Consider the following 20307-nt stretch of genomic DNA (forward strand, 5'->3'; position numbering starts at 1 on the left):
GCTGGAAATACGTTTCGCGCTGGTAAAAATTCTCCTCACATCATTGCGAGTCGCGATGGGCACCCTGCAAGGCTTTCACTGCCAAAGCAGTAATGGCCCCTTCGCTTCCAATTAGGATCCCAGAAAACCCATACCGGTATAAGTATCCCATCCAGCTGCCATCATTTCTCTGCAAGTCCAGTAGGACCCTTCTATCCGTTGTGTTAGTCAGGCGCATGTTGTTCGATGCAAGCAGACGAAGCCCGACACTTGACGCATCGTTTGTAGATCCCATGCGCTCTTTCAACCGCTGACAGAGTAGATCGCGCAAACTGTCAAGCTCACTGGCATCAGGATTCTTGGAACATAGTTCACTGAGATAGTAGAGTAGGAAGTCCGGCAGGTGGTAGTAGCGAGTTCCATGCTCGAAAGCGCCTGTGCGGAGCATATCCTCCATGAAGTGTAGCGCGGGCTGGAGTTGATTGCCTCGTCCATTTGCGTAGAAAACTCGCAGTACATTGGCTGAGATAAAAGGATCAAGCCTCGGCCGGCCTGGGTCGAAGTAACACTGCACAGAATCAACTCTTAGTTGGTTTCAAAAGTACATCCAAGGGGAGCAACCTACATATGCTAATCCATCTGGATTCAAAAATTGGAGAATATTATCCATGGCCTTCTGCTTGACATCGAAATCAACATCAAGCGTGAGGAGAGCGATAGAGGTAGTGTCGAGGTCCTCGGGAAAGACTTCCGTTGTCAGCACTGGAGGCCCGTAAGAAAAGCAGTTCCATTGGCCTGAAGGAGGATTGTGTTGGGCGATATCGACAAGTCCCCTAAGAAACGTAAAGTAGTTAGTATTTCAGGCGAACTTATTGTCCGGGGTGACTCCGTACCAGTCGTTCGTCCAATGCAATAAAAGAAGCTGCTGGAACTGCTCCCGAATCTCAATGCCAGTGTTAGATATACACCACATGTCCTTTGCGTGAGCTCGAAGCCAAGATTTACCACGCTCAATGGGATCACCAAAAAGGCTGTTCAGCTTCTGGATTACTCTGTCCGTATTGTCAAATAAGACTCCTTGCATCCCGCGACATTGGGCGCAGATGACATTCTCCGGTCGGTCGTCAACAAACACAGTTGATTTCGCATTCAAGCCTGCATCTTCGAGAGCTCGATCAAAGAAACCTTGCTCCGGCTTTCGTACACCCAGGCTGGCTGACGTGTAGACATCATCAAAGATGTCCCAGCCTCCAATCTTGGAGTGAACTATGTTATAGCTTTCGGTAGACATATTGGTTGCAGCAATCACGCGAAGTTGGCCGTCGGAGTTCTCTTTGAGATTTCTGACGGCTGCAACAAAGTCTTCGTTGAGTGTCAAGGTTGACGATGCCAGCTGGATAGTTTGTTGTAAGGCACCATCCGCAAGGGCGAATCTCTTCGTCAAGGCCCCGAACACCTCTGATTGTGTCGCCTTACCTGCCTCCAAGCTGTGCCATTCGGATGATTCAAGGACGCGCTTGAGCACCTTTCCTGGAATTGGAGCGTCTGGGACGGCGGAGAAGTTGCAGAAAACTCCGCCAATGTCCAGTATCAACGCGGTAAATCTTCCATTCACACTATCCTGCCGGCACAATGAATACGAAATTAGCGCGCTACTCTTAAGATATCCCGCCATGTTTCGCATTTTCGCCATACCTCGAGTGCGCCGTGATGGCTCTGGAAAATTGGGGTGGGCGATGAGTGATGCAACTTAGCCATAGTAAGAAGTATCACGAAAAGAGGAAGCGCTTGGTAAAGGAAATTCGGTGTTCTCGAGAAAGACGAGAGGGTTCAACAAAAAGCAGACCTACGTAGGCAGCAGGATCATTGAAGTATATGTATTCTTTGCCGCAAATTGCCCACTGTAGGTAAAGATCAAACATTGCGACTTCGGACGAGGCAATTTTCGACCTTCCGCATCGTGTCGGGATCAGACAATTGATTGAGATGATCCAGGTTACTTCGAACATTTGGAGGATCTTGCCAAAAGGTCCTGCATAGCTTCCTTCAATGAACCCCTGTCAAGGGCTCGTCTTTAAGCTAACGAGACACGGCAAGCGATCTTCGCTCAACCGCTGCGCCAAGTCGAAGATCTAACGTAAGCGTAGGTTGAATCCTACGTGAACTCTGACATGATGTGGGTTCAAAACACTACGGTCTGTCTTCTCTCATTTCATTAGTTGGAGATACGAGGAACACGAAACTATTTCAGACAGCCATGCTGCACCTATTACAAGGGGCCAATGGATAATGCCATTTTGAGTGATTGGGAATATGATACATAGATTTTAATCACACAGCTTACCTGTTTATAGACAAGATTGACTCTCAGGGTGTATCGGAGAGGCTGGCAGTTGGCCAGGTGGAGTTCATAAAGCAGACCATTGCTTACTCGATATCGGACGATCATGCGTTGCGCGCTCTCTTCCAGCTGGAACATCTCAGAAAACAACCTGTTAGATTTCCAGGTAAAATGGACGAAGCAAATGGTTTAGTCAATGACAAAAGAAAGTTCACCTCAGTTCACACAAGAATCCATGCCGTATATCTGTTTGATTGGTAAGTATAAAGCAAGTAAATACATCGAAACATGAAATTACAATCGGCCGTATATAATCTCTTCTTATCTAGACATCGGACCAGGATATATTTCGAGTAAGGGCGGCCTAGCAGAAGCGCAGCGTCAGATTCTCTGCTGGAACTGAGATTCTTGTTACAAGAGCTTCGGGGGAAAAGGGGAGGGGCAGCTAATTCTCCATGGCCAAGGGAAAGAATATAGTGTCTCCAGGTTCTCACTGTCTCACGGCTAACGTGATGGCTTTATCTTCGTAGCAGACATAGTGCTTCAGTGACGTAGTCACTTGGTCAGGTTTCAAACTGAATTCGTCATTTGAGATACCGAGGACATAGGCTGAATTAGGAGCAGCTGCCTTCCCCGTTTGTCCAAAGTGCAGGTAGTTGCACCTAGGTGTGTTGTGTGCATGCCCATCTAACTCGTAAATTCTCTCTTAGGAAGCAATCAAAGTAAAATAATGTAGCAAGACTTTACCCCTATCGTCTCTCAGCTTGTAAGAAGTCGGTCACATCGGCTAATGGTTCCCAACTCTGGTCATCAAACTCTGCAATGCCCTCTTCCCTAGTCAACCAGCTGCGCGACATGCTGAATTGTGACCCCTCGAGAAAGGATTGGGTGTCATGGCCTGCTAATGGCCCAGCCATCTCAAGGCCAGTGAGAAAGTTGTAATCATCAACAGACTCTTGTGCCACAGGCATTCCATATGCCAAGGCACTTTCGCCTACATGGGCAAGATCGACTGTTTGTTGGTCCTGCTCACTCGTGTCATAGCTTTGAGTTTTGGCACCTGATTCTGAAGTTGGGGTTCTCTCTGGAGCTGATGACGCCTCGTAACGATCACGATTCGACCGAGATAGACTCGCCGCGATCTGCACCCGGCAAGACGCCAGCAGCTCTTCCACAACAGATTCCAATGTCTCGGCCAGGAAGCTCTCAAGCTCCCCTTCGTCGTCTGAAACGTTTGGCTCTGGTATGAGCCCTCGCGCCCACAGAGCATCGGAGACCAGAGCCTTTCCGTTCGCATCCCAGAAGTCGTGGATCATGACCATAGACTCCTCGATCTGGTTTCCCAAGTATGCTGACTCTGGACGTGGTACATCAGGGAACACAATATCCCACACACTGAACCATTGCTGTTCCTCAGATAATCGTCTGTCTACCTTCCGAGTGAGCTGTCGGCTTTGATCTTCAGATATCCCCTCATAGTTGACCTGATCTTGTAGAAAGCAACCGCGCTGTGAAATGTGGATGTCGCGGTCCGTTGGCTTGTCGAAGATCATCCAGCATGTTGGACAGTAATACGACGGTTGGCGATGATTTCGATTGAGGTGCTGTTTGACGTCTTTGATCCTTTTGAGTTCGATTCTGAGGCACTGAAGATGCTTCAAAGGATCCTCCTTGTAGAAGGGGCAAGCAAGAATGATGCTTCTGCTCTTGTTGGACGGATTCATTGTCGAGCCGCTCACAATATTTGCGTTAGAATCTTCACCCGCCTCATTTCCTCCATTACCCTCATTGTCGTTCTCGTCGTTCGACTTCTCGTGTTTCCTAGATCTCTTGCTTGATTGCTGAGTTTGTGTTGCCGGAGGGTTTGCTGCTCGCTTGTTCGATTTCTGGGGACAGGTTTGCCATTCGAAGAAGTTGCTAAGACAGTCTTCTACTAGCAGCTTTTTGATCGACCGAAACCGATGGTCTGACGGCAATGCATAGATAGGCGCTACTTCTGAGGTTTCAGAAGGCGATGAGCTCTTGTCTTCACTTTCATCGGCGATCGGTGAAAAGGAAAGCTCCTGATCAGCATGTCGCAGTAGAAAGATGTTGGGAAATTGGGGTGGTTCAGAAAGAGATGAGTACATGCATGCTACGTCTGAGAATGGACTGGAGCGTGACAGGAACTCGTTCTCGTACTTGCTGGATGAAGGTGTCTCTGCCGGAGTAGGTCGTCCCTCATCACATGCTCTCCTTTCCAGATCCTCAAGCCTTCTCTTCAGCTTCTTTCCTAATTTTTTATCAATGCATGGCTTCTTCTTCCAGTGACCAATCAACTCCTCTTGGCTACTTACTGTAGTTCCTTTGAGCTATTCGATTTTGTATCCTCCGGCGCTCTGCCAGATCTGAAGTATTTGTCCAATCTTCTTCACCTTTCAAGACCCTGCTCGATTTGTCCAACTCCTCTTTATCGGTCTCTCCTAAAGTATTCCGCGGACGAAGCGGGAGCGCTGAGCTCTGCGCCTGGAAGCTGCCCTGGTGAGAGGCACTAGCCCGATCGTCACAGAGCGCAGCTGACATGTCGACCTTGTTGTTATATTCTTAGACTCTAGGCCCTTCGTATGGCATTCGTGTCTACGGCGTAGCATATAAGTCGATCTATAGTCCAACGATGAGCGATTACGAGTCTTCATATATTAACGAAATTGCAGCCTGATTTCTCCATGAAAGGCACCAATGTGCCCTTGGGTCTTGTTGGTGGCCGCCGCACAGCCACAAATGCGCAGCAACGTGGCAGATCTGCTCCAATCGCTGGGTGGTAGGTAATTGTCGATAGCCAATAAACGGCAGTAAAGATGAGCCTGCCTGTAGAAACGTCTGCATGTAGCGTACGGTAGAGTGCGTAAAGCTTTCATCCCATTACATGCTCTCCGAAGACAGGTCTGTGCCAACAGAACAAATATTCAGTCTCTAAGTAGTACGCACAGTATTTCTAGATACGTGAGCCGTATGGTACGGTGACTTATGTATATTATTCTAAATGTCTTTCTCTTGCATTTATATATTCAGGCGGGGAGCTCTCTCGGGGTCTCTCCAGTAGAGACAAGCCTCCCTGCGAATATCATCCTTCTCAACCTTAGTTCCATTATTAGGCTGGACGATAAGCTGCAATGCAGGCTCCGATTCAAGTCCGTAACCAGTTGGCTTGTACTGAGGCCACTCGGGGCTGCCAGGGTACCTAAAAGTGTTGGGGTCGCCGGACAGAACGAAGCTGGACAGATATCCGTGGTAAATGTGGCTGACCTCGGGGTACTGTACCACCGGCTCGTCCCAAGTGTACTTGGTGTCGGCGGTATGCGGGATACCCCTCCACGCAGGCCACGAGTTGTTGGTGTTGAAGTGCAACTTCCACGTCGGCACGCCCGCGATCGAAGCGCGGTACGCCGTCTCCTGTCCAGCGCAGATGTATGCATAATCGCTCCATGCAGCCGAAAGGCGATTGTACTGAGTGCTGTTGGGGGAGTTGGCAAAGGGTGAATCTGGGTGTGTGGCGGGGTCCGGGTAGAGGTCCTCGAGGAGCTGGAGGTCGGTGCTGTTGAGGGCGGGGGAGATATTGTGGAGGTAGTCGAGGAACTCCTGGTTAGTCTCCTTGTCGCCGGCCATGTAGTACTTGGCCTCGTCGTTCACGTTGGAGGTGATGACAGGCACCTTGAAGAATGTGCCGTCGTAGCCTGACTGCGAGCCAAACTTCTCCAGCAACGGTCCACCCTGCGTGGGCTGGAAGGGCCAAGTCAGAGCCGGGTCGTAGTCGTTATAAAGCTTGGTGCTGATGTTCCGGATCGCGTCGATATCCGCGGCACGGAGGCAGGCCAAGGTCGCGGCATTGTCGGCATCGAGCGGGCAGGAGAGGTAGTTCATGTACTCTTCATACTGCTTGACGTAGAGAGGGTATGTAGCATTGGGAAACGCACGGGCGGTAACGGCACCGGACTGGTGGATTGCTCTGGCGAAGAGTGGTTTGCCCTCATCCTCGTTGTAGTTATGGAAGTAGAGGATACCGACGGAGTGACCGCCAGCAGAGCGCCCACCGATGGTGACGGCCTCCGGGTCGCCGCCGAACGCGGCGATGTGCTTCTGCACGAACTGGAGGAAGAAGTGCTGGTCGCGCATGCCGAGGTTCAGCAGGCCCTCTTCGTCGAAGAGAGCAGACGGCAGGAAACCCAACGAGTTGATGCGGTAGTGGAAGTTGACGACCGTGATTGGCTCCTTTGAAGATGCGGCGAACGCAGCGCCATCGAAGCTCTTGTAGCTACCCGCGTAGAACGCGCCGCCGTGGATCCAGACCAGGACGGGTGTCTTCTGGTCGAGCGGGATGCCGCGCGTACGGTAGACGTTGAAGTTGAGGCAGGCCTCATCTTGTGTGCTGACATCGGTCGAGGTTGGGTCCTGGACGCAGGTCTTGCCGTACTTTGTCGCCGCCTTGGTGCCGTTGAAGGACGCGGGCCAGGTTACGGGGTTAAAGCGGCCCTCGCCAACCGGCTGTGTTGAGTAGTCGATGCCGAGCCAGGCGTCTACGGGGGCGGGGAGAGCGCGTCCGCTATAGGTCGAGTTGACGACGGTGCCGGTGAACTTGCCGTAGCCCTTTAGTTCAACTGGGTTGTACGCGGTGGCGGGCGAGATGGCGACTTGCGACGCCGCAAAGAGCGTGTTGAAGGACGTTGAGAACTTCATATTTGACGACGTGCTCGATCCCTCGTCTCCGAATGGGGCTGCTGCTGCTTGACCGCAAGGAAAGATGGTAGCAAGAGAGCACACCACTGCTAAGAGGCAGGACCGGCCATCGCAGAGCTTTAAACGCATTTTCGAATCCCCTCGTCGGTGCTTTGCCCCTCCTCCTCTCTTTGCTATCGAGTAGACAATTTCCCAGCGACCCGCTCAGAAAGCAACCTCTCGCCGCTCGACGGAGACGGCGTTAACCCATTCGAAGCATTGATCAGTGAAGATGAGAGGTTTAACAGAGCTAGAACCCTTGACTCAGGCACCCGCAGAGCCCTCAGAGCGGAGAAGTCCCGAGCGACTGGGGCAACGAGCACGCTAGAATGGCGCGGATCGATGTCATTCAACGAGGGGAAAACAAAGTCGGGGTCGCTCCGATATCGTCGGCCTTCACATCTGGGGTCCGGGGACCCTGGGGTTTCTCAGTGATATCAGTGAATTCAGTGTAAGCAGCCAGTTGAAAGTGATTTAATGTGATAAGACGCGTGAATGACTAAATCAGCTAACGAAATATTCACCTAGGGGCCCCGCAATGTTTTCCTTGATTGATGGGCCCAACCTCCCCGTCCAGGATGCTGGTCAACGACACAGATGGGGAGCTCCGGCTTGAATTTGTGGGGTCGACGATGGCTGTGTTGTTGAGAGAGGATATGAGACAGGACATGATAACATAGTCTTGATGCCAGAAACTTCCGTCACCCGATCCCATCTTCCGCGATCCGATATCTGTTATCACTGTTCTCTTGGGTTGAGGGATTCAGGCACACTCTTGAGTTCAGCTATCGCTGTGATCGATCTTGGGCTCAGGAACGAAAACCCACCAGCATGGCCGTGCGCAAAAATCATCACTAGGTCTCTATCATTGGCCAATTCATTATTTCGTGTCTTTTGACTAAAGCCATGTCCAAAAGTCTGGTCTATCTAGCCCGTCATCTCATCATCCTCGTCATCATCATCTTGTCCCAGCCCAGCTTCGATAAACGCCGCCCGAGTTCTCTCAACGGCCTGAACAAAATCTTCTCTACGAAAAGCATTGGGCCATCCGTGTTCGACGTACAGTCGCTTGATCTCCTGTACAACACGAGGAAATGTCTTGGTCAGTCACGAGTCTACGTTTCCTGTTGCTGATGAACTCACCTGGCCTTCCTCGGTATACCCCTCGACAACTCTCGCCTCCCACTTCCCAGAGCGGGGCGCTGGCACAACATCCAAGTTGCCGACCTGGGCATAGATCTTGTCAAAGTAAGCCTGGATGGGGACCGGGTCCACAACAAGCCACTGCTTGTCTGCGGGAACGTCCTCCTCGCGTTTGTCGAACTCGGTCCCGTAAGGGTAGATGCATCCTGTGATGGCCTATGCGTCAGCTTCACAGAGCACTTTTGAACCAAAACAGCTCTGCGCATAGTCCAGCTGACCTTGATTCGTATCGATCAACCACCAAATTCCCTCGTCCGCGTGCGTCAACGAGACCATGTCCGTCGGCACGGGCCCATCAAACGGCGCAAAGCCAAGGTCCAAGAGCGCCGTGTTGGCAAACACTTCAGCGCCGTCGCCGTGAATCCCGTTGGCGCCGCCGAACCACCGCCCGTCGCGCAGATACCGCAGCGGGAACGTCTCGGTATAAATCTCGACGGGGTCCGACTCTTCGTTCTCGTGGACGAAGGGGATGTGCCGCAGGAGATCAATGACGGTCTCGGAGCGGCCCATGGCCCGGAGAGCATCCACGCGGAGCTCCGTGTCGCTCCAGCCGGCGGCGGGAGGGAGTTCGATGGCTGAAACGTCCATGTAGCCCATGCGCACCAGCAGCTCGTAGTGCCGCTTGAGGCAGTTGACGACGACGTCGCGATCGTAGCTAGTCATTTTTTTCGATTCTTGCTTATCCTGCTTTTGCTGAAGATATTAGGCCGATGTGATAAGCAGACGATGAGGAGTTGGAGAGCCTTGCAGATGAGATTTTCACTGAGCGGTCCCTTTGTGGGGCATATCATTCGAGGCCCAAATGGACTGGTCCCTCACTGAGCCAATGACTGGATTCGGCGATTATGTTTGATCCCGTCTACATGGTGTTTTGGCATATCACCTCGAGCAATTCTTGATATCTTGCCTACGCAAATTGAGTTTCATCATGACAACTACATTGTACCTTTTATCTTCACTGCGCAGCAAGTGGGCTTACGGCTGTACCACGACGAGAAGGGGGTCATGAGTAATGCTTGCAAGCTTGTCCTTAGGGTAAAGAGAGTGAGTTGAAGGCGACCATTTTTGAAAAAGACCCGAACCTTCACCAGTCCACGCAACCAGCAAAGACCCGATCGCCGGTTCTGAAGATCACATTACCCACATCGAGTGTGGCTTACTTCGGTTTTCTCGTATTTCTGGAGGCTGTGACCGAAGGGTGAATGCGAGATTCGGTTCCCTAGTAATTGCACTTGCCCAGGTACTTCAAAGGGTAATGAAGTTCACCTCTTCATTTCACATTACTTATCCACAGCTCATGAGCCCGAAGACATATTGCAGTTAACTTAACACTTCCCATTTGCGACACCACTGTTGAAATCTGCATGACCTCCTTTAAATATTCTCGGCGGCATCTCTCATGAACTCATTCGATTTGAATCAGCCAGTGGCTCCACAAGATCTCAGCCGAACTTGATAATAATTCTGGTGAGGTCGCGTTGACAGGAAGGCATTCGTACGGATCATGAGTTTTCCTCCTTCGGTTTCATATTACGGGCGTTGTCGTAAGTTGAGTCGCGAATATGAGTCACCCTCAATCGCGAGCTATCATAGAGCTGCAGCGCTGAAATTTAATGCACTGCAGCTACTAATGGCGGATATTTGATCCACCGATTTCAGCACCTCAAATATCTCTCACATCATTGCTGCAGCACACAATATCATCACATACAAGTCTAGAAACAACCCTCGAGAACCACGCTCTACTTTACACCACGTAGACGAGTATTGAGACTCAACAGTCATAATGGCAACGGTACATACCTCCGTCCCGGAGGGTCTCATCCCTCTCCTGGAATCCCACCTCCCAAACTCCCTCGTCCTCCTCCGCCGCCTCCAATTCACCCGCTTCAAAGACGGCATGCGCCCAACAGCCCGCATCATCCTAGCTTCAGACGCACCACTCCCTTCTACTGCCTCGCAACAAGATGCCGATGCATCAGGTCAAGAGCCACGGAACTTCTGCGCAGCATACCTCGACTTCGGCAGCACCAAAGAAACCCAACTCTTCATGTACTCAACAGTCGAAAACGCCCCCGACAAAACTCTCGCGGACGCGGACAAGAAAACAGCCGAATCCCAAATCGCAGCAGTCCTCGATGCTGTAACACAAGTGAGCAAACAACAACCAGACAATAGAACGCTTCCCGGTGCATGCCTCGTCGGAACCCTCGCCACACCCACGCGAGACGCCATGCTCCGAGCCGGCGTGCGCGTGACACCTCGCCAGGACTACGAGTATGAGAAATGGCTGTTCCGCGTCAATGACATTCCGGATTTCGAGGACCGTGTGACGTTGCCCGAGGGAGCCACGTGGGGCCCGGCTACGGAGAGGGACTGTGAGATTGTGATTTCCAGGACGGATATTCCGCGTCAAGTGTGAGTTCTTATCGGCCTCCCTGTGTCTTTCTTTTTGTCAAGTTGTTTTGGAACTTGTCAGAGATGGACACAATGGCTGACAACTAGATAGAAAGACGTTGATGTCGTGGCCCAGTTTGTTTCTCAAACTAGAGGATGGAACGCCTATCGCATGGTCATTCCTCGGTGAGTTTTTCAATCCGTTCTAGATACGCAAGGCGTCTTACATTCATCGCTCCCGCCACGATCTGTTTACATACATCACCCACCGCTCCTCGGCAGCATCATAACTCTCTAACTCCTGCGTAGGCACCGATGCATCGTTATCAAGTCTCCACTGCGAGGTAAGTTGTGCAAAATACCCAAACCCAACACGAAGAGAATACTTCAATACTCTTCAATCATGATCTTTCAGTCTAACATCAGACCCCGCTCAGCCACCTTACCGACAGAGAGGCTACGCGAAGGCTCTGGCGTCGAAGTTGATCAAGAGAGGTACGAGCGAGTACGGCGCCGATGGTTGGGCGTCCGCCGACGTGGCGCCGTATAACACGGGGAGCAAGAAGATGTGCCAGAGTCTCGGTGGGAGACATACCTGGAACGTTTCGTGGTGAGTCGTTCCGTTTCCTGCGTAGTAACATGGTTTATCTAACGGTGAAGCGGCTAGGAATGTCATTCATCTTCACGAGGTATAGACGAAGATGTGAAGGAAACCGATCTCGAAGTTTGCTTCATACTACCAATCACCTTGTAGATGTATATATCAGCCACCTTATAAATTACGCTGATGTAAGGTAGTCGAAGATTTACCTAGACAACCTGATTGGTAGACAGAAACTGCGATTGTTTCCAACGGGATCGACCATTGTGGCGCAGTGATGTGGCAGACATTATTCGCGAAATATTCAGTAAAGAGAAAGGGCGATGGGTAATAAAGTGTTATTTTTGCGTTTTCCCTTGATATGTCCTACTCCGAAAAGACTGCCAGCTCCAAGAATCAAGTCTTTTGGCTTTGTGCACCTCGTTTCTTCACCAAACCTGCTCCGGTCCCCAAGAGCACCCGCATCCCATTGAAAAAAACTCGAATCCTCAACTCCGATACAATCCCGCCGGTGACAGCTGTTTGATAACCAATCTCTACCGCCACAAACCTCCCAATCTTTCCTCCCTCGGAGATGCACGGTAGTGGGGTCCCCGGCTCGTTGACAGCTCCAGGTTCCCACTAAGCTAAACCGGATGAACGGTTGTGGTGGGGTGGCATGTCTCGGTCAGAACCTAAGAGTATTGCCAACCAACCCCATCCGGATCTGCAACGGGTGTGGAAGATGCCGCCCTCAACAAGAAAATTTTGCCCATGTCGCGATGAGCGCCATGCAGCGCGCGCACACAAACGGTAGCCGTCGAGAGCCGAGACTCCATCCGTGAGTCACCCGTGGGCGAACGCTCCGGTCCACCCCTCCTCATCCCATCTCTCCCGTCCCATTCGACCCCGCACTGGGACAGCGTACAGCTTCCCAAGGTAGGTCGGTCGGTCGGTCGCAACTTAGAAGTCGGCACCGGGAAGGTGGTAGAGCTTCTGAACGTCGTGCAGCATCTTCTCGTGATCAATCTCCAGGTCCTTGAGGAGACCGTCGTTGAAACCAAAGACCCAGCCGTGGACAATGGGGAACTTGTTCTTGGCGTACGACTGCTGGATAGCAGCCGTCTTGATGACGTTGCGGCACTGCTCGAGAACGTTGAGCTCGACGAGCCGATCGTAGCGAGCATCCTCCTCCTTGATGGCGTCGAGCTCAGCCTCGTGCAGGCGGTAGACGTCGCGGATGTTACGCAGCCAGGGGTTGAGCAGACCGAGGTCCTTGGGAGTCATGGCGGCCTTAACACCTCCGCATCCGTAGTGGCCACAGACGACGATGTGCTTGACCTTGAGGTGGCGGACGGCATAGTTAATGACGCTCATGACGTTGAGGTCAATGTTATTGACCATGTTGGCAATGTTGCGGTGGATGAAGGCTTCACCGGGCTCGAGGCCGGTGATTTGCTCGGCGGGGATGCGCGAATCGCTGCATCCGATCCAGAGGTACTCGGGAGCTTGGCCCTGGGACAGGCTGACGAAGAAGTTGGGGTCCTGCTTCTTCTTCTCCTCGGCCCATTTGCGGTTGTTCTCGAAGACGCGGTCGTGCGTCTGTTTGAGGTACTTCTCAATGTCGCTTTCGGCCATCTTGCGGTCGGGTCTGATAGAAGGAGGGGTAGACGATGACGATGATGGCGGTGCGCGTTGATAGGCGATGTGGGAGAAGCTGGAGGTACGGTGGTTGTTTAGGTGTTGATGCTGAGATCCAAAGGTGGTGTTGGTGAATCTGAGAAGAGGACGTGAAGGTTGCACAGGGGAGGAGAAGAGGCGGGAAGGGAGGGAGCGCGGGAATGGGCTTGCTTTAAACATTAGAGGGGATTTATTTATGGAAAGATCGAGAGAGGAGAGTGCGAAGCTAATGGAGGAGTCCTAATGGAGGATGTAGCTCGGTGTTTGCTGCAGGTAAGCGGACCTTTGAGCTGGCGGGCGGGCGTGGAGGTTGTCAGATCGGAGCAATGGCAGCCAAGGAAACCCAAGATGAAGGAAATGTCGCACCTTTCCTTCTTCCCACGGAAGATTTGTTGGGAAGCTCCGGCGATCGCGCACCGTTGGCGGCTGCACGCGCTACCGCTAGTTACCAGAGGGCCACAGAGACCACAGAGGAACCACAAAGACGTCACTGCGCACCTCAGCGTTCAGGACGGTGTCGCGGACGGTGCGTGGACGGTGCGGCCTCCTTCTCGATAGTCCGGCGCTCCGGGCGGGTTGTTGGGGTGACGGGCAGGCTAATTGCTGTTCAACTTGGGTCAAGATCATCGTGGATGGGGACCTCAGCCACGGTGGATGACTCAATTCCTCAATAGAAATACAGTGCAAAAGGGAAAAGAGCCGGGGGAGAAATGCTAATGCCGGCAGATGCGATGGTAATCTTGGCGAAACGGATGAGCAAAGGTTGATGATCTAGCTTCTGATTGCACATGTACCCAGTCAAAGGCAAGGAGCAACGGGGCGGGAATGATCGATCTCAGATGGCTAGATCTGATTGATTATCTTCCACTTATCCTCGAATACCTTATGATGGGATGCAGAGCAGCGATGATCCCGCCAGGCTATAGAGCAATGGCCACACACGTTTCAATCATCTCGACTGCTAAGTTTCAACTGCCACTCTCGATCTCTTGGCTTTCAACACCCGACGGGATATTATCCGGCCTATACTCCAGCCACGACGGCCAATTCTCCTTACATAGGCTGGCCTCCATTGAGTCTTTCAGCCGCGATTGGCATGTGCAGATACGGGGTCATCTTCCGAGTTTGCTTGAGGCAGACAGAGAAATAAACACCCGCAGGCTATTTCCCGGCTAGCCAAGCCTAGCCGCGCATCAGTGCGGCACGATCCCGAAAACCCGGCCGTTGTGCCCCCGAAGAATGCCCGGGGTGTCTCCACAAATCCCGATGATCCGGCACCAAATGGCACCGGCAGTTGCCCCTCTTGGCCCGGTCGCCAACCCGTCCCATCTGAAGCACCAACTCGCTTCGCCAGAGAAATCCCATCAAAGTGCCGAACCTTGCAGATGATACCCCCCATTACCTCAAAACTCAACGGGTCGCCGCGGACGTGTGAACGAGCGCATCAAGGGGACCCAGCGGGATGTGCAAGCGCCAGGACCTCCATGGGCACAGTGCCGACACATGTTACCGTCCTCCCTTCATCACTCAAATCCCTCTGAGCAGCTCAAGCCCCAACGGTCCCCGGAATTTGGGCCATCACGACGGCACGCAACCAACACGCCCAAGGGTCTCGCCAGCAGAGCCACTCTGCGCACCCGATCTGATCACTCAGTCCGGTGAGAAACGAGACTGCTTCTCGCTCTTGAAACCGGAACCAGGGGGGAACCCCTGCATTGTCAGTGTGCTGGCGCCGGTAAGCTTGTTGCCTTTCTCGGCCGACGCCACCACTGGTTCGTCTTGTCATCCACCAAGAGCCTCACAGAGCTACGGGCACATCCTTCGATCCTAGGCGGTTAGTAGTTGCTGTCACGATGAAAGACGGCAGCATGTACGGCAGCCAAAGAACCACAACCGAGACGTTGAGATCCCAAAAGATGTTCACTGCCTAGAGTGACAGGACATTGAAGATGAAGTACTTCACCTTACTCGCAGCACACTTGCCACGAAGTTTCCTGGTTGCATTGCAGGTCGCTCAGGTTGAAGGCAAACTCATCACCGTTTCAAGACGAGGAAACAAGGCGTCCCGTGAGCGCAAGTCACGCATGATAAGCAGTCGTCGCATTCTTGCATACCAATGTCCAGTGCTGATTCCTGGTACATAACCATGGCAATCCCTCACTTACGTTCCCTGACTTTGACTTGCTCCTCGAGTGAATTTTCATTTCCTTCATAGATGCCACCAGTTGGCACGTTATTATAATACAACCTTCGTTCTGGTAAACGAGTCTTTTCTCTGGTATACGAATAAAGTCATGGTAGCTTTGGACTTCTCAAGAGGCCTCGGCCTGGCCGCCACAGTCTTGGCCGTATCACAAGCAATCAACGCCGCCATCCTTCCTCGGCAGAGCAATGATGCCCTTCGACCTTGGGTGACGGTCCAAGCCGACGGCGCAGCCAAGACCATCACCCCGACCGTCAACGACGGCAAGACCACGTCTGCCTTCACGGGCAGCTCTACTCTCCCCACGGCCGATGCCAACGGCGCCGGGTCCTTCCTTTCATGCAACCAGGCTGCGGGAGCCAACGGCGTCAACCAGCCCTTTTGCTCTCCCAAGGCCGATACCAAGGTTGATGGAGGCAAGACCTATTGGAGTAAGCATCTCCTTCACAAAGTGAATTCGACTTGCAAACAAACACTAACGGGATCTAGTAACATGGGACACCAGTCTCTTCCCCTTGCCCAATACAATGGTCCAAGTCCAGGGTGACTACGGCGTCACAAACGCCATCGACCCAGGCCACGGCTTTACCTCCCAAATGCTCCCCGCATCCCAAGGCCACTTCGCCTGGGCAGCGGTAGGTTACAACATGGCCGCCAACGAATCTCTCACCGTCCAAATCTTCCTCGCCCTCCCGCAGACCAACGGCTCCATCACCGCCCGTCACCCAGGAGCCAAGGTCAGCATCGTCAACCGGCCACAAAACGACAACAGCAACCAGAGACGCCGCGGACCCAACGTGTTTGGTATCGTTCTCCCCATCGTCTTTGGCGTGCTTTCACTGGTCGGCATCGGCTGGTTCGTGTGGTGGTACGGCCGCAGAAAGGGCATGTTCTCCTCCCGCGGCGGAGGCTACGGTGTCGGCAAGAGCCGTGGCCAGAGAACGGCTGACGTCAAGATTGGGCTTGGAGACAATGCGTTCTCGTCGCCTGATCGGGGTGTTGAAATGATGCCGCCGCCGCCGAGACCGCCTCCGCCTTCGGAGGGTAATGTCTTCCGTAACGAGATGAGTAGGCAAGAGAGAAACGAGAGGGCGCAGACCATGATGTGAGACTATAATTGTTACCACTGAAAGAATGACAGACACACAGATTGTATGGCTATCAGTTTGACACACATTCACTTAGTTCTGCTTGAGGTGTGCATGGGCGGCAAACTAAATCTTAATTCAACATAATAATACCCATATCCAAAAAGAACAATCAGATAATTACCCAAGAAAATCATTGAAGATGTTCCATAAAGCAAAACTTGCATTTGAAAGACATAATAGTGAAGTGAGAGCCTGGTTCATCATGGATCATCTTCAAAATTTGAGTTCGAGGCCAGCGACAGGGGAACATTCGCTACTAAACGCTTTCCTGTTGCATCTTGCGGTTATGTCTCAAAGGCAGGCATCAATCTATGCTCACCACCAACGCCGCAGAGCCAAGATGTATGAGAGTCATGAACAAAGATTCAGCGTACTTTCCCAAGGTGATTCAATCACTCGTCTCATATGGAAAAGCTCTAATGCAGAAAGCCGAGGTGGGCTATGGGAATCATCACCCAAATCGATGCTGGAGATCTCACCGAGCCCTTTTCACGGTGAACGATTCACCGAAACCAAAAGAAGACTGGCGCACTTTCGAGGGTGGATACGATGGCGGGCTTGACGGTCCACTCAGAGGCTTCCAAAAACCACTGAAAGATGCCGATGGGCACAGACCACCCCAGGGTTTACAAACCCCAATCACCCGGGAGGACCCACCCACCGGAAATTCTGACGGCGCATTTCGAATTCCGTGTGGTCTGCCGCGATCGACTTTGTGAACTTTTTCTCTCTTCTTGACCCCGTCCGTTACAGCATCGACTAACCCGACCGTCAACCACCCCACGACAACAGTCAAGATGTCCGCCGCCCTGAACAAGATCGCTGCCAACAGCCCCTCGCGGGCCAACCCCTCCGAGCTGGAGCAGAACATTGCCCAGGCTCTGTACGACCTCGAGAGCAACACCGCCGACCTCAAGGTCGCCCTCCGCCCTCTGCAGATCGTCTCTGCCCGCGAGGTGAGAACTACCTGAAAGCGACAATCCTAAAGTCCTGAAGACTTCCGAACCCGCGAATTCTCCGGAATCGAAAATCCTGTTCCCAGCCGCCACGGAAATCCAAGCACGAAGAGCTACGAACATGGGCACCACCCCACCCAATTGACGAGCGCGGTGCGAAGCAATGGAATCCCCGAAGCCTTTCTCTCGATTGAAACACATCAGGATTGAAGAGGACTAAAGGGAAAGAAGTTGCTGGCATTGGCATCGCGCGTTCCAGTCTTGGGAGGTGTCCATCGTTGGTGTCTTCAGCTTCACCGTGGCGGCGGAGATTTGAACGCTGAAAAGAATGATAATCTCAGGAACAGGACGGGAAGCGGTCCAAGGCATCGTCCTGGAGCTCGCATGCTGACTTGTGATCTTCCTATAGATCGAGGTCGGCCACGGCAAGAAGGCTATTGCCATCTTTGTCCCCGTTCCTTCCCTGCAGGGCTTCCACCGCGTCCAGCAGCGGTAAGTTTCTCCCTCTCTCTTCCCAGACCTACTCTGTACAATACTAAGATCATCCCTAGCCTCACCCGTGAGCTCGAGAAGAAGTTCTCCGACCGCCACGTCCTGATCCTGGCCTCCCGCCGCATCCTGCCCCGCCCCAAGCGCTCCGCCCGCTCCCGCAACAACCAGACCCAGAAGCGCCCCCGCTCCCGCACTCTCACCGCCGTCCACGACGCCATCCTCACCGACCTCGTCTACCCCGTCGAGATCGTCGGCAAGCGCCTCCGCACCAAGGAGGACGGCTCCAAGCTCCTCAAGGTCATCCTCGACGAGAAGGAACGCGGCGGTGTTGACTACCGCCTCGACACCTACTCCGAGGTCTACCGCAAGCTTACCGGCCGCGGTGTCACCTTCGAGTTCCCCCAGTCCGGCTCCGCCGAGTACTAGATTATCGTATCTAGTGTCTTGCGCATTGGGCGGGTGTTTGGTGAAAAATCAAAAAAGGAATCATGGTCAATGATGGGTTCGGCATTTAGTCTGCTGCAATGAAGGCATGGCAATGACTGGTTGATCAAAAGGGTCTGGCGTCTACAGGGATATAAACTTGGGCGATTCCATTACAGGCTGCCCAAAAAATGCATATACCAAAACACTTGACCGCTCCTTCTTAACTATCTGTTCCCGTCTCTTCGTGATTATGTCCATCGTGCTTGAAGCCATTGCCTGATATATAAAGGAATTGGGGGTATCATTTCTCATTTGACATTAGTCTAGTCCTGGCTGATGCGTCCAACTCCCAAGACACACCAGTAGGCCAGCTCCCTCTTTTCCCTCGCCTCCTTCTCCCTGCTTGTCGCAGTACCGACGTCGCCTTGAGCTTCCGTCTCCCACTCGATGCGCACAAACATGGGTATCTCCAACACATCCTCGTCCTCCCGCAAAGCACTATCACCACCTGGCTGCTGCTCAAGCCTCAACGAAGCCGGCACGACCTCCAGCACGATGCTCACCCAGTTGCGGCCGCGCTCGTAAATCTTGCCCACCTCAGCCTGCTGCATCCCGCCCTCTTCCCCTCTCCTGCGCTCCTTATCGCCGTCATCCTTGAGGGCATCGTCCCACATGTCCGTGTTGGCATCAATCTCGAATTGCGGGCAAAGCACCGTCACGGTGCTGGCGAACCGCCCAGGCGTGCTTGACGGGGTGGCCAGCGACACCTTGACCGTCTCGAAGATGGGGTTCTTGAAGGTCAGGAGATACTGCACGGGCTTGAGTGGAGTAAGCCACAGTTCCTGGGGTATTGGCGGCCGAGCGGTCGAGGGGAGGTTCTGGACCTCCGACTGCAGCGGTCGGATGGTGATTGTGGGGATGTAGCTGCCGGCCACGAGGCGGATGCGGAACCGGGTGTTGGAGATCTTTGCTTCCGGCTTGCTGATGATGTGTCTGCACAGCGGGCATCTCTTGGATCGCTTGGTTCTGAGGAGATAGGGGATGGGCCGGAGCTGGTCACGGAAGCGTACGTGGTCTTGCTGTAGGCAATTCTGGGCTAGAGTCGTTGTGTCGTCGGGATGCGTATGTCTGAGTTTCTCAATCTCTCTCGACTCGTCCAGGTCGGTGGTCTTCAAGCCCTCGTCAGGACTGACGGCCTCCCTCATGATCTGCACCTTACCGCGAGCCTGTTTATTGCCAAAGTTGTTCCCAGTGTATAGACTCATGATGCGTGAGAGTGAGCCAGGCGAGTTGAGGCCTAGATCACCTAGTGATGATAGCCCACCCGCTGAGGGGTTCGAGCCGGCCATCTGGTTCTGGTAGAAGGACTTGAGCTGCGCAAACTGCAGTTCGGCATCCATGTCCTCCGGGTTCAAGTGGTATTCCCCATTGCTCTCCTTTTTCCTCTCCTTGTGCTCCTTGGGAGTCAGCTTGGGCTGGCCTCCATTCTGCAGCTTGGCCAACTGCCCGTGGATGCCATTGGGTCGGTCGAATTTGACTCCAATTTCGGTTGAGCTCCAGTTACAGTATGAACATGACAGCACGTAGGAAGCGCCCTGAGGAGCCGTTCCGTCAGCCGTGAGAAGGTTGCTCTCGGGCGGAGTATCGAGAGCCGTAACAGCGAGGGGACCAACGCAGACGGGACATTGGAAGCAGCTTCGTGTGCACCTGCGATAGTGTTAGCCAACGCCGGAACTCTCAACCAAAGCAAACCCTGCGCATACCTGTTGCCTTCGCTTTTGAGGTTGCTGCTTGGGACCTCAAACAAGCAATTGGGGCAGTAGTAGGTGACAATCTCCTCATTGACGCATCGCGGGCACCGAATTTGGTGACAGTCTTCGCAGTACATCAGATGCTCCAAAGGATAAAGACTGAAGTTGGCGCGCGGGGCGCGCGGGTCGAATGTCCGCTCATCGTCCTCTGGGCTTCCCGGCGTTGACGACCCGTCCTCGCTGGACTGGTGAGTCTCGGAGCAGGGGCAGCGGATGTAGGTGTAGGGGGTCAGAGGTGCCATTTTCGCTCCGACATAATGCTATGCGGAGAAAATTCCGGGATTGAAGAGTGTATGGTTTGCCACGAGAAGAGGAGGGCGACTGTGCCGCGCAGAA

General features: G+C 53.1%; 13 protein-coding genes across 13 annotated transcripts; 7 read left to right on the forward strand and 6 right to left on the reverse strand.

Annotated features, from left to right (window-relative positions):
- Window positions 1–40: 40 nt before the first annotated feature.
- CLUP02_04258 (uncharacterized protein) lies at window positions 41–1663 on the reverse strand (the record flags this gene model as incomplete). The annotated part of the gene is made up of 3 exons (XM_049283274.1): window positions 41–547; window positions 605–812; window positions 873–1663. The coding sequence occupies 3 exons, from the start codon at window positions 1661–1663 to the stop codon at window positions 41–43; spliced, it is 1506 nt and encodes a 501-aa protein (XP_049140417.1).
- Window positions 1664–3069: 1406 nt separating this feature from the next.
- CLUP02_04259 (uncharacterized protein) lies at window positions 3070–4882 on the reverse strand (the record flags this gene model as incomplete). The annotated part of the gene is made up of 2 exons (XM_049283275.1): window positions 3070–4592; window positions 4657–4882. 2 exons carry the CDS (start codon window positions 4880–4882, stop codon window positions 3070–3072), a joined length of 1749 nt encoding a protein of 582 aa, XP_049140418.1.
- A 477-nt stretch (window positions 4883–5359) lies between these two features.
- On the reverse strand, window positions 5360–7033 carry CLUP02_04260 (para-nitrobenzyl esterase; the record flags this gene model as incomplete). The annotated part of the gene is made up of 1 exon (XM_049283276.1): window positions 5360–7033. The coding sequence occupies one exon, from the start codon at window positions 7031–7033 to the stop codon at window positions 5360–5362; it is 1674 nt and encodes a 557-aa protein (XP_049140419.1).
- Window positions 7034–7401: 368 nt separating this feature from the next.
- Window positions 7402–7688, forward strand: CLUP02_04261 (uncharacterized protein; the record flags this gene model as incomplete). The annotated part of the gene is made up of 2 exons (XM_049283277.1): window positions 7402–7523; window positions 7601–7688. The coding sequence occupies 2 exons, from the start codon at window positions 7402–7404 to the stop codon at window positions 7686–7688; spliced, it is 210 nt and encodes a 69-aa protein (XP_049140420.1).
- A 311-nt stretch (window positions 7689–7999) lies between these two features.
- Window positions 8000–8938, reverse strand: CLUP02_04262 (uncharacterized protein; the record flags this gene model as incomplete). The annotated part of the gene is made up of 3 exons (XM_049283278.1): window positions 8000–8149; window positions 8216–8421; window positions 8494–8938. The coding sequence occupies 3 exons, from the start codon at window positions 8936–8938 to the stop codon at window positions 8000–8002; spliced, it is 801 nt and encodes a 266-aa protein (XP_049140421.1).
- Window positions 8939–9001: 63 nt separating this feature from the next.
- CLUP02_04263 (uncharacterized protein) lies at window positions 9002–10035 on the forward strand (the record flags this gene model as incomplete). The annotated part of the gene is made up of 4 exons (XM_049283279.1): window positions 9002–9044; window positions 9099–9284; window positions 9350–9462; window positions 9967–10035. The coding sequence occupies 4 exons, from the start codon at window positions 9002–9004 to the stop codon at window positions 10033–10035; spliced, it is 411 nt and encodes a 136-aa protein (XP_049140422.1).
- A 26-nt stretch (window positions 10036–10061) lies between these two features.
- Window positions 10062–11551, forward strand: CLUP02_04264 (acetyltransferase; the record flags this gene model as incomplete). Its single annotated transcript, XM_049283280.1, has 6 exons — window positions 10062–10693; window positions 10785–10858; window positions 10982–11016; window positions 11110–11282; window positions 11398–11422; window positions 11471–11551. The coding sequence occupies 6 exons, from the start codon at window positions 10062–10064 to the stop codon at window positions 11549–11551; spliced, it is 1020 nt and encodes a 339-aa protein (XP_049140423.1).
- Window positions 11552–11634: 83 nt separating this feature from the next.
- Window positions 11635–12097, forward strand: CLUP02_04265 (uncharacterized protein; the record flags this gene model as incomplete). The annotated part of the gene is made up of 3 exons (XM_049283281.1): window positions 11635–11784; window positions 11859–11887; window positions 11998–12097. The coding sequence occupies 3 exons, from the start codon at window positions 11635–11637 to the stop codon at window positions 12095–12097; spliced, it is 279 nt and encodes a 92-aa protein (XP_049140424.1).
- Window positions 12098–12215: 118 nt separating this feature from the next.
- Window positions 12216–13112, reverse strand: CLUP02_04266 (carbonic anhydrase; the record flags this gene model as incomplete). Its single annotated transcript, XM_049283282.1, has 1 exon — window positions 12216–13112. One exon carries the CDS (start codon window positions 13110–13112, stop codon window positions 12216–12218), a length of 897 nt encoding a protein of 298 aa, XP_049140425.1.
- A 530-nt stretch (window positions 13113–13642) lies between these two features.
- CLUP02_04267 (uncharacterized protein) lies at window positions 13643–15076 on the forward strand (the record flags this gene model as incomplete). Its single annotated transcript, XM_049283283.1, has 6 exons — window positions 13643–13666; window positions 13731–14030; window positions 14093–14361; window positions 14427–14704; window positions 14793–14850; window positions 14923–15076. The coding sequence occupies 6 exons, from the start codon at window positions 13643–13645 to the stop codon at window positions 15074–15076; spliced, it is 1083 nt and encodes a 360-aa protein (XP_049140426.1).
- A 150-nt stretch (window positions 15077–15226) lies between these two features.
- CLUP02_04268 (uncharacterized protein) lies at window positions 15227–16244 on the forward strand (the record flags this gene model as incomplete). The annotated part of the gene is made up of 2 exons (XM_049283284.1): window positions 15227–15566; window positions 15625–16244. 2 exons carry the CDS (start codon window positions 15227–15229, stop codon window positions 16242–16244), a joined length of 960 nt encoding a protein of 319 aa, XP_049140427.1.
- An 839-nt stretch (window positions 16245–17083) lies between these two features.
- Window positions 17084–18160, forward strand: CLUP02_04269 (40S ribosomal protein S7; the record flags this gene model as incomplete). Its single annotated transcript, XM_049283285.1, has 3 exons — window positions 17084–17242; window positions 17652–17734; window positions 17794–18160. 3 exons carry the CDS (start codon window positions 17084–17086, stop codon window positions 18158–18160), a joined length of 609 nt encoding a protein of 202 aa, XP_049140428.1.
- A 323-nt stretch (window positions 18161–18483) lies between these two features.
- CLUP02_04270 (dynactin p62 family protein) lies at window positions 18484–20213 on the reverse strand (the record flags this gene model as incomplete). Its single annotated transcript, XM_049283286.1, has 2 exons — window positions 18484–19867; window positions 19924–20213. 2 exons carry the CDS (start codon window positions 20211–20213, stop codon window positions 18484–18486), a joined length of 1674 nt encoding a protein of 557 aa, XP_049140429.1.
- Window positions 20214–20307: the final 94 nt, after the last annotated feature.

The sequence above is a fragment of the Colletotrichum lupini genome, chromosome 2 (assembly GCF_023278565.1).
Source record: "Colletotrichum lupini chromosome 2, complete sequence".
NCBI lineage: Eukaryota > Fungi > Ascomycota > Sordariomycetes > Glomerellales > Glomerellaceae > Colletotrichum > Colletotrichum lupini.